This window comes from Dendrobates tinctorius, unplaced genomic scaffold (assembly GCF_039654945.1).
Source record: "Dendrobates tinctorius isolate UK_male_01 unplaced genomic scaffold, ASM3965494v1 ptg000075l, whole genome shotgun sequence".
In the NCBI taxonomy this organism is placed as follows: Eukaryota; Metazoa; Chordata; class Amphibia; order Anura; family Dendrobatidae; genus Dendrobates; species Dendrobates tinctorius.
In genome coordinates, this window is record NW_027361743.1 from 35,201,423 (window position 1) to 35,217,742 (window position 16,320).

Below are 16,320 nucleotides of genomic sequence, written 5' to 3' on the forward strand. Positions count from 1 at the left end.
TTTTCTCTGTCTCAGAATATTTCAGAGTGCTGATATAGGTTTAGAAGTCTAGTGACTTCAGGGTTAATTTTGCTATCAGAAGTGTTGGACAATATTTTTGTAGGGTTTTTTTGGCAGATTGCAGACAGTGTCTTTCCTTTTCTGTCCTTTTTAGTTAGCCGGGCCCCATCGTTTGCTCAGCCTATTTTCCTGCCTTTGTTTGTATTTTCATCTTGTTCACCGTCAATACATGTGGGGGGCTGTCTTTCCTTTGGGGTCTGCTCTGGGGCAGTTAGTTTTCCTCTTTTCCTGCTTTAGGCTTATGTAGTTCTCTGGTTGTGACGAGGCGTTTAGGACCAACGTATGAACGCTCCATGACTGCTGCTAGTTGTGCGGTTAAGATCAGGGATCTGCAATCTGCATAGTTACCATCTTCTCTGGTTTTCTGAGACTTAGCTTGTTGTCTTGTTTTTCCTCCTCGGTTTCCCATTCATAACAGGAAGGTATCGGGAGATTAGTTCAGAGACATATGGAGGAGCCAGGTTATAGATGGCCTTGTAGGTCAGTATTAGTAATTTGAACTGGATACGCTGAGGGAATGGAAGCCAGTGAAGAGATCTGCGGAGTGGAGAAGCGGAGGAGTAGTGAGGAGAGAGATGAATTAGTCGGGCAGCAGAGTTAAGGATGGACTGGAGAGGTGCGAGGGTGTTAGCAGGGAGACCACAGAAAAGGATCTTGCAGTAGTCGAGGCAGGAGATGATGAGGGCGTGCACAAGCATTTTGGTAGATTGAGGGGTTGAGGAAAGGACGGATTCTGGAAATATTTTTGAGCTGGAGGCAACAGGAGGTAGAAAGAGCTTGAATGTGCGGTTTGAAGGACAGGGCAGAGTCAAGGGTTACTCTGAGGCAGCGGACTTCCGGTACTGGGGAAAGCGTGATGTCATTAATTGTGATAGGTCAGGTAAGGAGGATCTGTGAGATGGAGGAAAGATGATGAGTTCAGATTTGTCCACATTGAGCTTGAGGAAGCGAGATGAGAAGGAGGATATGGCTGATAGACACTCCGGGATTCTGGGCAGCAGAGAGGTGACATCTGGGCCAGAGAGGTAGATCTGAGTGTCGTCAGCATAAAGGTGGTACTGGAATCCATGGGATTTTATGAGTTAACCCAGGCCAAGGGTATAAATTGAGAAGAGTAGGGGTCCTAGGACAGAGCCTTGGGGGACTCCAACAGAGAGGGTGGGATGAGGAGGTAGTGTGAGAGACGCTGAATGTGCGGTTTGAAAGGTATGAGGAGATCCAGGATAGGGCGAGGTCTTTGATGCCAAAGGAGGAAAGGATCTGTAGTAGGAGGCAGTGGTCAACTGAGTCGAATGCAGAGGACAGGTCTAGAAGCAGGAGTATAGAGTATTGTCCGTTTGCTTTGGCTGTAAGTAGATCGTTAGTCATTTTGGTCTGGGCTATCTCAGTGGAGTGATGGGGGCGGAAACCAGATTGTAGATTGTCAAAGAGCAAGTTAGATGAGAGGTGGGAGGAAAGTTCAGCGTCTATGTGCAGCTCCAGGAGTTTGGAAGCGAATGGGAGCAGTGATATTGGGCGATAGCTGGACATAGCCGTTGGGTCGAGGGTTGGCTTTTTAAGGATAGGCGTGATTGTGGCATGTTTAAAAGCAGAAGGGAAGGTACCGGATGTTAGCGATAGGTTGAAGAGGTGGGTTAGGGATGGGATAAGTGTGGTGGTGAGGTTGGAGAGGAGATGGGATGGGGTCAAGGTCACAGGTTGTGAGGTGCGATTTGGAGAAGAGGCGATTAAGCTCCCCTTCAGTGATGTTGGAGAGGGAGGTTATGGGGTTTGGGCATTGGTCTGGTATACAAAGGGGTTGTGGTGGTTGAGCAATGAAGACTTGCCTTGTTTGGTCGATCTTATTTTTGAAGTGTGTGGCAAAGTCCTCAGCAGAGATGAGGGAAGTTGGAGGGGGCAGTGGTGGGCGGAGGAGGGAGTTGAAAGTTTTGAATAACTGTTTGGGATTGTAGCATGGGGAAGATATGAGGGTTGTGAAGTAGGCCTGTTTAGCAGAGGTGAGGGCAGATTTGAAAGCGAGTGTTGCCTGTTTGAATGCAGTGAAGTCATCTTGCGAATTTGTTTTCTTCAAACGTCGCTCTGCAGCCCTGGACACTTGCCGGAGCTTTTTAGTGGTGTTATTGTGCCAGGGTTGTCTGTTGGTATGTCGCATTCTGCCATGAACGAGAGGGGCGACCGTGTCAATAGCTGATGCGAGAGTGGCATTGTAGAAAGCAGTGGCACTGTATGTGTCTTGGAGTGAGGATATGGACGCCAGTGGTAGAATAGAGTCAGAGAGCGCGTGGGTGTCTAGGTGTGCAAGGTTTCTGCGGGGGGTGCGCATGTTGCTGGACATTGGTGCCAGGAGAGGAGGACAGGGATGAGAAAGTGAGTAGATGGTGGTCAGATAGAGGGAGAGGGGAGGTTGTGAAGTTAGATAGGGAACAGAGGTGGGTGAAGATGAGGTCTAGTGTGTGTCCGTCTGTGTGGGTGGCTGAGGAGGACCACTGAGTAAGTCCAAAGGATGAAGTAAGGGACAGGAGTTTGGAGGCTGCTGACTGAAGGGTATCAGTGGGGATGTTGAAGTCACCCATGATGATAGTCGGGATGTCAGTTGAAAGAAAGTGAAGAAGCTAGGTAGAGAATTGGTCAATGAAGGCAGTGGTCAGACCAGGAGGTTGGTATATGACGGCCACTTGGAGGTTGGAGGGAGAGTAGATGCGGACAGAGTGGACTTCAAAAGAGGGTGGGATTGGGTTTAAAGGTGCAGTTGGAAGAAATGAGAAGACCCACTCCTCCACCGTGTCTGTTGCCAGGGCGAGGAGTGTGGGTGAAGTGGAGGCTGCCGTAACACAGTGCAGCAGGGGAAGCGGTGTCAGAGGGTGTCAGCCAGGTTTCTGTGAGGCAGAGAAAGGCAAGATTACGAGAGAGAAAGAGGTCATGAATCACATGGAGCTTACTGCAGATGGAGCGGGCATTCCAAATTGCTCCAGAGAGAGGAGCAGGGGGTTGTGTTGTGAATTCCCTGGCTCAGACTTCTGAGCCGAAGCTCCCCCTGCTCCCTCCGGTGGTTACTGGAGGTAGTGGAGCTGGCCAGATTGACAGATCTGACATTTGATGACGATGATGACGATTGGAGATCTGGGGATACGGATTGGAGTATTTAAGTCTGCAGACTTCCTGCAATCCCTGCTGGTGAATGCTTTCCTGTGCATTCAGAGGTCTGATGTCTCCTGCCCTGTTCCTACATTGTTCAGCTAAGTGATTCATTTGCTAATCCTTTGCATCAGATCTGGTTTTGTCTATCTCTGCTTGTTGTGCGGGTTCAGCTTGCTCCTGCTGTGGGCTGTGCTGGACCACCGCTCTATATGTTACTGCTTGTATCAGTTTGTTCAGGCCCCTGTTATATTGGTCTCTTTTGCTTTGCTTCCAGTTAATACCGGAGTGCTGATAAAGTGGGGGTGAAGTCGTGTGACTTCAGTGTGTTTTTGTACATCAGATGTGTTGGATTTTTCAGGGTTTTTTGCGTGATTGCAGACAGTGTCTTTTCTTTCCTATCCTATCTAGTCAGTTTGGGCCCCATCATTTGCTCAGTCTATTTTTCTGTCTGCGTTTGTGTTTCATCTTGTCTCACCGACAATGTATGTTTGGGGGCCAACTACTCCTTTGGGGTCTGCTCCGGGGCAGTTTAGATTTCACCTTTCATGCTTTAGGCTGTTAGCTCTCCGGCTGTGCTGAGGCGTCTAGGGCATCGTAGGTACGCTCCACGGCTACTGCTAGTTGTGTGGATAGGATCTGGTGTTATGAATGGGTAACCGAGGAGGAAAAAAAACAACAAGCTAAGTCTCAGAAAACCAGAGAAGTTGGTAACTATGCAGATTGCAGATCCCTGATCTTAACCGCACAGCTAGCAGCAGTCGTGGAGCGTTCCTACATTGGTCCTAGACGCCTCGTCACAACCGGAGAACTACATAAGTCTAAAGCAGGAAAAGAGGAAAACTAACTGCCCCAGAGCAGACCCCAAAGGAAAGACAGCCCCCCACATGTATTGACGGTGAACAAGATGAAAATACAAACAAAGGCAGGAAAATAGGCTGAGCAAACGATGGGGCCCGGCTAACTAAAAAGGACAGAAAAGGAAAGACACTGTCTGCAATCTGCCAAAAAAACCTACAAAAATATTGTCCAACACTTCTGATAGCAAAATTAACCCTGAAGTCACTAGACTGCTAAACCTATATCAGCACTCTGAAATATTCTGAGACAGAGAAAAAAGAGGCCAATCTAATAAGAGACAAAAAGCAGATTGCAAATACTGATTAATAGGAGTGGAATTTCAGCATAGCCCCAGCAGGGGCAGGCTGATTACACAACAAACTGAATAGACCAACAAGCGCAAGTGTGAACATTAGCAAAAAACAAACTTAACTTGAGAAGACTGGAAGAGAGCTGAAGTCCAGGACCTGAAGTCCAGGACCTGAGAAGCAGACTGAATCACCAGCACCCGGATAGGGCGTCGGCTGTCTTATATCCAGTCTGATACTCCAGAGATCCAATCGTTATCTTCCTCATCAGGTGGCAGATCACTACCACTTAAACCAACCGCACTACCTCCTGTCACCACCAGAGGGAGAACGGAAGGGGACCTCTCAACTGGTGGAGCAGAAAATGAGTTCATGACACCTTCCCTCACGTAATCTCCGGTCATCCCAAGACCTCCTTCTCTCCTCCACACTTATTCGTTTCTCATCCAACCGCCTCCAAGACTTCTACCGAATAGCTCCCATCCTCTGGAATTCTTTGCCCAAACATGTCCGACTATCAATCACATTCTGATCCTTCAGACGGAACCTGAAAACCCACCTCTTCAAGAAAGTCTACAGCCTGCAATGACCCCGCTGCCTCCTCACCACTAACGGAGATATCACCTCAACCAACACTGGAACTGCTGCAACCCACCAACCTACTGTCTCCTTCCCCACCATCCTGTAGCATGTAAGCCCGAAAGGGAAGGGTCCTCTCCCCACTATACCAGTCTGTCATTGTAAGTTTGTTTACTGTAAGTGATATCTGTAATTTATATGTAACCCCTTCTTTTGTTTTTCAGATACTTACTGTGCAATAAAAATGGCTCAACAACATGATTCTTCAGATTAGTACAATTGTGGCAATACCCAAATTGTATTAGATAGATTAGGATAGAAACAATTAGTACAATTATTAGAAAATGGAACAAGCATAAGATGACTGTCAATCTTCCTTGGTCTGGGGCTCCATGCTAGATCTCAACTCGTGGGGTAAGGATGATACTGAGACAGGTCAGGAATCAGCCCAGAACTACACGGTCAATGACCTGAAGAGAGCTGGGACCACAGTCTCAAATATTACCATTCGCAACACATTGCGCCATCATGGATTAAAAGTCTGCAGGGAACGCAAGTTCCGCCTGCTCACACTAGCACATGGCCAGACCCGTTTGAAGTCACCAGTGACCATCTGGATGATTCAGAGGAGGCATGCATGGGAGAAGGTCATGAGGTCAGATGAGACCAAAATAACTTTTTGGTATCAACTCCACTTGAGGTGTTTGGAGGAAAAAAGAAGGCCGAGTACAACCCCAAGAACACCATCCCAACCGTGAAACATGGTGGGGAAATCATCATACCTTGGGAAGCTTTTCTGCAATTGGGACAGGATGATTGCACCGTACTGGGTTCGGACCTGGACCCAATAGAAAATCTTTGGAGTGAGCTGAAACTCAATGTTGCCCAACGACAGCCCCGAAACCTGAAAGATCTGGAGAGGATCTCTATGGAGTTGGCCAAAATCTCTGCTGCAGTGTGTGCAAACTTGGTCAAGAACTACAGGAAACGTCTGACCTCTGTAACTGCAAACAAAGGTTTCTGTACCAAATATTAAAGTTCTGTTTTCTATTGTATTAAAGACCTATTTCATGCAAAAAATGCGAAGTATTTATGTAAAAACCATACAATGTGATTTTCAGGATTTTTTTTTTTTTTTTTTAAAGATTCTGTCCCACAGTCCAAGTGTACCTACAATAAAAATTGCAGACCTCTACTTTTACCAATGTGTGTGTGTGTTATATATATATATAAGGGAAACGGTACAATAAAATTAAATAAAGTGGACTTTATTGCCCAATGGCGTGGCAACGTTTCGGATATAGTATCTTTTCGCCCACAGGGTGGGCCTTTTATATGGATACACCTAAATAAAATGGGAATGGTTGGCGATATCAACTTATCAAATTCCTGATTGTGGCACATTAGTATATGGGAGGGGGGAAACTTTTCAAGATGGGTGGTGACCATGGTGGCCATTTTGGATCCAAATTTACTATTTTCAAGAGGGAAAGAGGATGGGAAGAGGGTCATGTGACACATCAAACTTATTGAGAATTTCACAAGAAAAACAATGTTGTGCTTGGTTTTAACGAAACTTTATTCTTTCATGAGTTATTTACAAGTTTATGACCACTTATAAAATGTGTTCAACGTGCTGTACATTGTGTTGGATTGTCAATGCAGCTCTCTTCTCCCACTCTTGTCACACTGATACCAACACTGCAGAAGAAATGCTTCCAGTGTCCGTTGTTTCAGATGCTGCACAACTCGTATCTTCACAGCATAGACAATTGCCTTCAGTTGACCCCAAAGATAAAAGTCTAAGGGGGTCAGCTCAGGAGACCTTGGTGGCCATTCAACTGGCCAACGACGACCAATCCACTTTCCAGGAAACTGTTCATGTAGGAATGCTCACACCTGACACCCATAATTGATGGTATGATGTGGTATATGGGGTACAAAGATAATGGGGCCATCCTTCATCAATGGAAACTTCAATGCCACAGGATATCTGAAATTGCTACATGATAATGTGTTGCCCTCTTTAGGCACTTAAGATTGCACGTTCCCTGAGTTTTTCTGTGCTCTGTCTTTCTCACCCCTGTGCCTGACTGTGTATAGAAGATACCACAGCTCCTGGGCAGGGGAGGAAGCAAAAGACAATACTGACATTACAGCAGGAGATTGCAGAGGATACATTTTGTGAGGTAAAATATTGTTTAAAAACAGTGAAATATTTTACCTCACAAAATGAATCCTCTGTGATCCCCTGCTGTAATGTCAGTATTGTCTTTTGCTTCCTCCCCTGCCCAGGAGATGTGGTATGCTCCGTACACGGTCAGATACAAACAATTTTTAAAATTAACTTTTGTTTGTGGGAAAACCCCTTTAATGTGACCAGTTTCCTCTGCCTGTAGACATGTCGCGTATCTGCCGCAGGGATCAGCCAAATAATTCACTGTGCCTGCGCAGAATTCACGCAGGCGCAGTTCGACGGTGTTCCGCTGGTGGTACTGCGCAAGAGGATGCGTGAGTGTGAGAGTGTGTGAGAGTGTGAGAGTGAGAGAGTGTTTGTGTAGTGCGTACGGCGTATAGAGTGAGTGTGTGTGTGCTTCCCTTTTAAAGTGTAAAGATTTCTAATAAGTGCTGATGGAAAATATAGAACTGTCAATGCCGCAGAATCTCATCAGACCAGAAATAGGTTGGTGCAGTTGTCCCACTTTTCTGATTTTGCACTAGATAAAAACTGGAATCCATTTTAAACTTGGACACAGATCTGGACATATGAAGTATGTATAGATATTTTTTTTTCACTTCATCTACATTTTTGGATTTAGTCGCCCTTTTAGACAATGGCCCCTGCTTGTATCAGATAGGTATCTCAATACCTGTAGGTAATGGAATGTAGATCCTCTTCTCTAATCTTCTCCGTAAAGCCTCATCAATGTCCCACGGGAAATTGGTCGCAGCCAAAACCATAACCATTTTTGAGGGATCATCATTTTCTAGGGCGCCTCCAACACCTACAATATTAGAACATGGATTATGAAGTTAGCAGAATTGAACTGACAAAGAGTGTTGACAATGGGGAAACCATGATCTTTATTAGAACCACACTGTTCTGTAGACTTTTTAGAATTCTGAGACCACTCGCCATCAATCATAGGAGCTCTGCTTTCCCCGAACCGCTCTGCTAGTTCATCCAAGTAGATATTCATAAAACAGACTGTCCCAGGCAATTTCTCAAATGGCATCTGTGCACGGTGGTTTTGAAGTCTGATGCTGGAGGGCTTTACATAAAATAACTACTGTTGTACATTGCTCAGCCGAGGGAGACAGGTTATTTATGTAACTGTCTCTGCTGCTCTCAGACTAAAGGGGATGAAAAGTTATTAAAGGAAACACTCCGAAAGTTCTTTCATATCGAGATCAACAGTATAAAAAAGCAGAACTGCATCTAAGCACTTTAGTTCAGTAGAAAAAGCCAAATTCTATTGTGATGTTCAATAATAATGTAAGAGTTCTTTTAAATAAAGCAATATAGTTACTTTATTCCCAAAAGCATCTGAAAATTGCTAAAAACACATCCAAGAGCATATCAGGACTATGGTTCAGAACGGTAATTGGAGGAAACAATGAAGGGGGACAAGCCTCGGGTTCATACCGCCCTATTTTGGGATAAGAGATGAATAACCCCTGGGCCACAATGGGATGGAATATAATAAAATAATAATAACAACAACAACAACATAAAAAAATTCACCTTTTGAACAGGTCATCGGACATGTACAAGGTTTTTTTGCCATTACTAACCCACTTTTTGAGCCTACGCCCCCAAAGAAAACTTCTGGAATTGCTAGTTTACCAAAGTTTTGGAGAGGTGTGGCATGGTCTAGAAAATTTACAGACTTTTTCAGGAGGTCTTGACTGATAATCCTAATTAAACCACGACTATCCTAGTACTTGTTATTTCCATTTACAACTAACGAATAAGAATTGTGAAAAGGGCAAGAGAGAGCCCTTTAATGCCTTTTCCAATACTTTTTTTTATAATGCTTAAAAGTCATTGTTACATTAAGGGGGTTGTCTTCTACACATTATATCTCTATATATAAAAATCAATGTGTGTGTATCACCAACCAATCACGAAGCATCTTTCATTTCACCAGAGCTGTTGTTCAAAAGAAGCTAAGCTGTGATTGGTTGCAAGGAAAACTGTTGGTCATAGCAACCAATCACTAAGCATCTCTCATTTCACCAGAGCTGGTTAAAAGTAGCTGAGCTGTGATTGGTTGCTATGCGCAAATTTTCCCACTTGACAACACCTCAGCAGACACTGACATGGTGGGAGAAATCTAGCATCCCCAGGAACAAAAGCACCAGCCATCGTCTGTCCCCAAGAAAGGAGCAGTGAGTACATGACAGAAATGAATCCCCCCCTCCCTCCCCTGTGGTATCATTAAGTGACACACATGAATGTAGGAAAGTGCACATATTAAATGTCATGTGGATTTAATATTTTCTCACAGACACTTTTATGCATTATTGATGTGTTACTGTGCTCTGATGCTGTGAGTTTTTTTAAAGTGCTACTTTCCCCATAATTCTCCTGAATATACCCATATAACACGTAATGCTTTTCCCATAACAACCCATTAAATATGATACTATACCGCATACAGATGCTGTACATCCATGAGCAACTCAGCCGAACAAATTACAAGTTGACGGTGCATGAAAGTGTGTGAAGGTTTCTCTACTGTACTAATGTATAAGGTTTGTGTCTGTCCATTGGTGAAAAGCATGACTGTGATATTTATGGTGGCAGATAAGTGAGAATATCAGCCTGATCAGTAGAAAACCTGGGATCTTAGTGAACCATGTTTCTGTGCAATTTCACTATTCTACTTTTTCTGGCTCTGACGGGATGATGTGGGATATTAGGGGTAGTAGTCCGGTGGCTTTGAAGGGATGATGTGGGATACTAGTAGTCTGGTGTCTCTGGCTGACGGGACGATGTGGGATATTAGGGGCAGTAGTCCGGTGACTTTGGCTGACATGATGTGGGATATTATAGAGAATGTGGCTATGCGGAGTGGGCGGAGCTGTACACTCAGCTATAGCTATAACGGTGGGAGCGTCTCTCTGTCTGAAGCCTCTATAGACGCGCCTGCGCACTCTTGCTCCAGACAGAGTGACATCCCCCCACAGAGTTACGCAGACCCCCAAGAGATCGCAGTATGCGTACGCACTGAACGCATACCGCGATCTCTGCAACACCTTACCGAGCCAGTGTTGCTGTTGCCGTGGGGTCTTGCGCCTTCACGTGACGTCAGGAGAAAGGGCGGGTTATGGCCCCAGAATCGGCGCCTGCGCAGTCCGCGCGTACCGTCACCATTTTGTAGAAGACACACTGCAGGGTGTCTTCAAGAACATGGCGGCGGAAAGCGAGAACTGCGCAGGCGCCCAGTCCGGCACCACAACACGCCCAGAACAGGACAGTGCTGGACACGGGGAAGAAAGGTGAGTATAAATGTTTTTTGTTTTTTTTTAATGTGTGCAGTTTAATAGGGGTGAGGGGAACCATTCATATCAGGATTGGGGGGTGAGGGGACCATGCATATCAGGAAAGGGGGGTGAGGGGACCATGCATACCAGGATTGGGGTGTGAGGGGTCCATGTATACCAGGATAGGGGGGTGAGGGGACCATGCATACCAGGATGGGGGGGGGGGGTGAGAGGACCATGCATACCAGTATGGGGGGGGTGAGAGGACCATGCATACCAGTATGGGGGGGTGAGAGGACCATGCATACCAGTATTGGGGGGTGAGGGGACCATGCATACCAGTATTGGGGGGTGAGGGGACCATGCATACCAGTATTGGGGTGAGGAGACCTTGCATACCAGGATAGGGATGAGGGGGCCACGAATACCATAATAGGGATGAGAGGGCCATGCATACCAGGATGGGGGGGGGTGAGAGGACCATGCATACCAGGATTGGGGGGTGAGGGGACCATGCATATCAGGATTGGGGGGTGAGGGGACCATGCATACCAGGATTGGGGGGTGAGGGGACCATGCATACCAGGATTGGGGTGTGAGGGGACCATGCATACCAGGATTGGGGTGTGAGGGGACCATGCATACCAGGATTGGGGTGTGAGGGGACCATGTTTACCAGGATAGGGATGAGGGGGCCACGAATACCATAATAGGGAGGAGGGGCCATGCATACCAGAATGGGGGTGTGAGAGGACCATGCATACCAGGATTGGGGGGTGAGGGGACCATGCATACCAGGAAAGGGGGGTGAGGGGACCATGCATACCAGGATTGGGGTAAGGGGACCATGCATACCAGGATAGGGATGAGGGGGCCACGAATACCATAATAGGGATGAGAGGGCCATGCATACCAGGATGGGGAGGTGAGAGGACCATGAATATCAGGATTGGGGGGTGAGAGGACCATGCATACCAGAATTGGGGGGTGAGAGGACCATGCATACCAGGATGGGGGGGGGTGAGAGGACCATGCATACCAGGATTGGGGGGTGAGAGGACCATGCATACCAGGATTGGGGGGTGAGGGCACCATGCATACCACGATAGGGATGAGGGGGGTGCCATGTATACCACAATAGGGATGGGGGGGTACCATGCATACCAGGATGGGAGACCATATACCAATAAAAATGCCCACCACCCGGGCGTAGAACAGGTTCATAGCTAATATATATATATATATATATATATATATATATATATATATATATATATATATATATATATATATATATATATATATACACACACACACACACACACACACACACACACACAGTATATAGTCATTATAATTTGTTATAACTAACCGTAGTTAGTTACTATGCCCGGGCTGCGCCGGGCTCTTCAGCTAGTATAAAATAATTCTTGGGTGGTGGTCTTAAAACAAAAAACAGATACTCACCTACTGTATTGCCATCAATCTTCCATACCACTGCCCATGTCCCCGATTGGTCTCTTCACTTCCTCTTCTGGTGGGGCCGTCATATTACCATATTAATGGCTACTGATGTACTGAAGTGGTGACGTTGCATCAGAGTCAGAATAATGAGCTACAGAGTTTTAGGGGACAATGGCAGCGGTGCGGTACAGAGCAGGGTACTTTAAGTTTCTGGGGTTTTTTCTTGATTTAACCTCTCCATGGGCCCATTTTTTAATATAATAATGTAGTGGGCAACTCTTTTAAAAGTGGTTGCCCAAAAAGTGAAAAAAAAAAAAATAGACTAACTGCAGGAAAGGTTATAAATCCTCAGACTCCAGTGATGTTCTGTTGGTCCTAACTGGGTACACCAGAGTATCAGCCCTGGAGTGAAAAGGGAATATATCAGGCGAGTAATTTTTTTTTGTCATACAATTTTCAGAAGATAATTTCATAAACGCTCAAAATAAAAAAAAATTACATTAAATTTATGGTCCAGTCTAAGTAGCAAAGTCTGAAGTCAAGTCTGCCAAATCGTGACACTGTGATTCCCCTGAATCCTCTGTGACAGTCTGTATAATGAATATGCACCAGCCCATGTGTCTCTTATATGATGTATATACAGTAGTCTCAGGGAATCCTATGTGAGTTTTATATACAACGTACACTATACACAAAATAAGGTTGCACGCCATCATGCTAAGGCATGTCAATGTGGAATATGTGAAATCTGAATAGCAATTTGGCTTTGGAGTATTAGGAAAAAATATGAGACGCTCAACATTTTTCTAATTTTGGTTCTGGACATTACCACAATGAATTTTAAACAAAACAATTCAGATGCAGTTGAAGTTCAGACTTTCAGCTTTCATTTGAGGGTATCCACATTAAAATTGGATGAAGGGTTTAGGAGTTTCAGCTCATTAACGTGTGCCACCCTGTTTTTAAAGGGATCAAAAGTAATTGGACAATTGAACCCAAGGCTATTTCATGGACAGGTGTGGGCAATCCCTTCGTTATGTAATTGTCAATTAAGCAGATAAAAGGCCTGGAGTTGATTTGAGGTGTGGTGCTTGCATTTGGAAGGTTTTGCTGTTAAGGAAACATGCGGTCAAAGGAGCTCTCCATGCAGGTGAAACAAGCCATCCTTAAGCTGCAAAAACAGAAAAAACCCATCCGAGAAATTGCTACAACATTAGGAGTGGCAAAATCTACAGTTTGGTACATCCTGAGAGAGAAAGAAAGCACTGGTGAACTCATCAATGCAAAAAGACCTGGGCGCCCACGGAAGACAACAGTGGTGGATGATCGCAGAATAATCTCCATGGTGATGAGAAACCCCTTCACAACAGCCAACCAAGTGAACACTCTCCAGGAGGTCGGCGTATCAATATCCAAATCTACCATAAAAAGAAGACTGCATGAAAGTAAATACAGAGGGTTCACTGCACGGTACAAGCCACTCATAAGCATCAAGAATCAAAAGGCTAGACTGGACTTTGCTAAAAAAAACATCTAAAAAAGCCAGCACAGTTCTGGAAGAACATTCTTTGGACAGATGAAACCAAGATCAACCTCTACCAGAATGATGGAAAGAGAAAAGTATGGCGAAGGCGTGGTACAGCTCATGATCCAAAGCATACCACATCATCTGTAAAACATGGCGGAGGCAGTGTGATGGCTTGGGCATGCATGGCTGCCAGTGGCACTGGGTCACTAGTGTTTATTGATGATGTGACACAGGACAGAAGCAGCCGAATGAATTCTGAGGTATTCAGAGCCATACTGTGTGCTCAGATCCAGCCAAACTGATTGGTCGTCGTTTCATACTACAGATGGACAATGACCCAAAACATAAAGCCAAAGTAACCAAGGAATTTATTAAAGCAAAGAAGTGGAATACTCTTGAATGACCTAGTCAGTCACCTGATCTCAACCCAATTGAGCATGCATTTCACTTGTTAAAGACTATACTTCAGACAGAAAGGCCCACAAACAAACAGCAACTGAAAACCACCGCAGTGAAGGCATGGCAGAGCATCAAAAGGAGGAAACACGGCATCTGGTGATGTCCATGAGTTCAAGACTTCAGGCAGTCATTGCCAAGCTAACAAAGGGTTTTCAACCAAGTACTAGAAATTAACATTTTATTGACAATTATTTAATCTGTCCAATTACTTTTGGTCCCTTTAAAAACAGGGTGGCACATGTTAAGGAGCTGAAACTCCTAAACCCTTCATCCAATTTTAATGTGGATACCCTCAAATGAAAGCTGAAAGTCTGAACTTCAACTGCATCTGAATTGTTTTGTTTAAAATTCATTGTGGTAATGTCTAGAACCAAAATTAGAAAAATGTTGTCCCTGTCCAAATATATATGGGACCTAACTGTATACACAACAGTCTCGGCGTCTCCTATGTGATGTACAGATGCAACAATCTCAGCATCTATTAAATATAAATAAATTTTATATATATATATATATATATATATATATATATATATATATATATATATATATATATACACACACACACACACACATACATATATACATACACATAGGTATACATACACCAGTCCCAGTGTCTCCCATGTGATGTATATACAGCAGTTTCTGTCTCCTATGTGATGTACATTGCAGACCTCCCACTGCTTGCGTTCTATAAATGTGACGCGAGCTGAGCTGCATTTCCAACTTTGGAAAGACATGCAAAAACAACTTACTGTGTAGAAATCAGTTCTTTACAAAACGTATTGCAAAAAATCAATTGCGCTTATTTGATGATTCTGTCTGCATATGAGGTTATAAAAATTCAAATTGTCTTTAGCAGAAAAAAATGTTCTCTACCCTCTACTGCAATGTGATAGCATTTCATTAGGCTATTTTTTATGATTGGTGGGAGGTGACCTCTTAAGGGGTTAGCTGTAGTTCCCTGTCAGGTAGATGGCACTGAAACTGTTCAGGGAAATCCTAGAAGAGGATACGGGGCAGTTGCCCGCTGGTTCTCACAATCCAAACCTCATACTGTAGGGCAGAGTAAAATTTTTAGACATTCGAAAGTTTCAGTAAGAAGTGCTGGATTCAGAGTCCTCTGACAATGTATGAACCAATGTTTGGTAATCACATGTACTACAAATTCAGTGACTTCATGAGTGTTAAACAAGGATACTGGGGGGGATTGGAATCCACCATAAATGCTAAACATTAGTCATATCATACCATCCATTTGTATAAGCAGCTCCGATTTGACCCTTCGGCTGGCTTCATGTTCATCTGAAGTTCCTCTACGACTACATATTGAGTCAATTTCATCAATAAAAATGCTGGTGGGAGCATAAAATCTTGCCTATAATGACAGCAATTACAAAAAGAAAAAATAGAATTAGAAGAATATAAAAGGATTATAGAAAATACCAAATTTTAAGTGGGACTCCTTAATAGACATGGTGCAATGTACAAATAAAAGGCCTACCTATATCTCAGCAAACCATTTATCACAAATATAAGGAAATACAAATGTTCAAATTCTAAGAGGACAAACGCTCTCTCTAAAGAGACACCCCAAACATTGGCTGATCAAGTCAAGTCTAGCTCTTGAGATCCTGAGATGAAATTTGGATCAGCCTTACATTTGAAATGACTAGCTAGCTGTGTAAAGCATGGAGCGGCCAAGTAGGAGCTACCCTGATCTCACCTTTGTCTTATAGAGGAAAGTCCTAAGTGGGGGATTTGCCTCCAAGACCTTAAAGAAGCCTTCCCACTAAGTTCATTAAATGTGTGTGCACATGCACGTAATTTAGTGTGAGTGAATTAATATACACACCTACCGCTGCTCCCTCCGGTGTCCAGCGCCGCTCTTCTCCTCTTCTCAGTGATGTCACTGCAATTGTAGCTAGCTGGCTCGCTCTCTGTGTGAGCCGGAAGTCTCTTTGACCAAGAAGACCTAGTGGTCCTCGTTCTGACGCTCCATAGACTTACATTATAAATGTCACTTCTGGGTAACGCAGAGCACAGCGTGACCTGGAGGAGTCTGTAGAGCGGTGACGTCACTGAGAAGAGGAGAACAACGGCACTGGATAAGGAAAAAACGGCGGTAGGCGAGTATATCAATACGTTGAATTAATAAAAACCTTAATGGGAGTGCTTCTTTACTATGCAGTGTACCAAAACAAAAAGTATTCCACAATAACAAAGGAGACAACTGACTTGTAAGATAAAGATTTAACCTTTCAAACAAAAAAAAAATGTGCAGATAAAATTGAAATAAGGGAAATAATGTCTATCATGGCATTTTTTTAAGAAAAATTTGGACACACATTCATTTACCAAATCCTCTTACATCTAGAGAAGTATTAAGTGTGCTTTATACAGCCGGGTTTCGCTCTCACACCTTTTAGACGTGAGAAAACGTTCAGGAGAGCA

General features: G+C 44.3%; 1 protein-coding gene across 2 annotated transcripts in view; it reads right to left on the reverse strand.

Annotated features, from left to right (window-relative positions):
* Positions 1-16,320, reverse strand: part of KATNAL1 (katanin catalytic subunit A1 like 1) — a 226,701-nt gene that overhangs the window by 24,550 nt on the left and 185,831 nt on the right. For both annotated transcript variants that reach the window (XM_073583164.1, XM_073583165.1), the window contains exons 8-9: positions 15,118-15,244; positions 7,793-7,927 (exon numbers count right to left, since the gene is read on the reverse strand). In XM_073583164.1, coding sequence (XP_073439265.1) covers positions 7,793-7,927; positions 15,118-15,244 — 262 coding nt within the window. The remainder of the gene's footprint in view (positions 1-7,792; positions 7,928-15,117; positions 15,245-16,320) is intronic.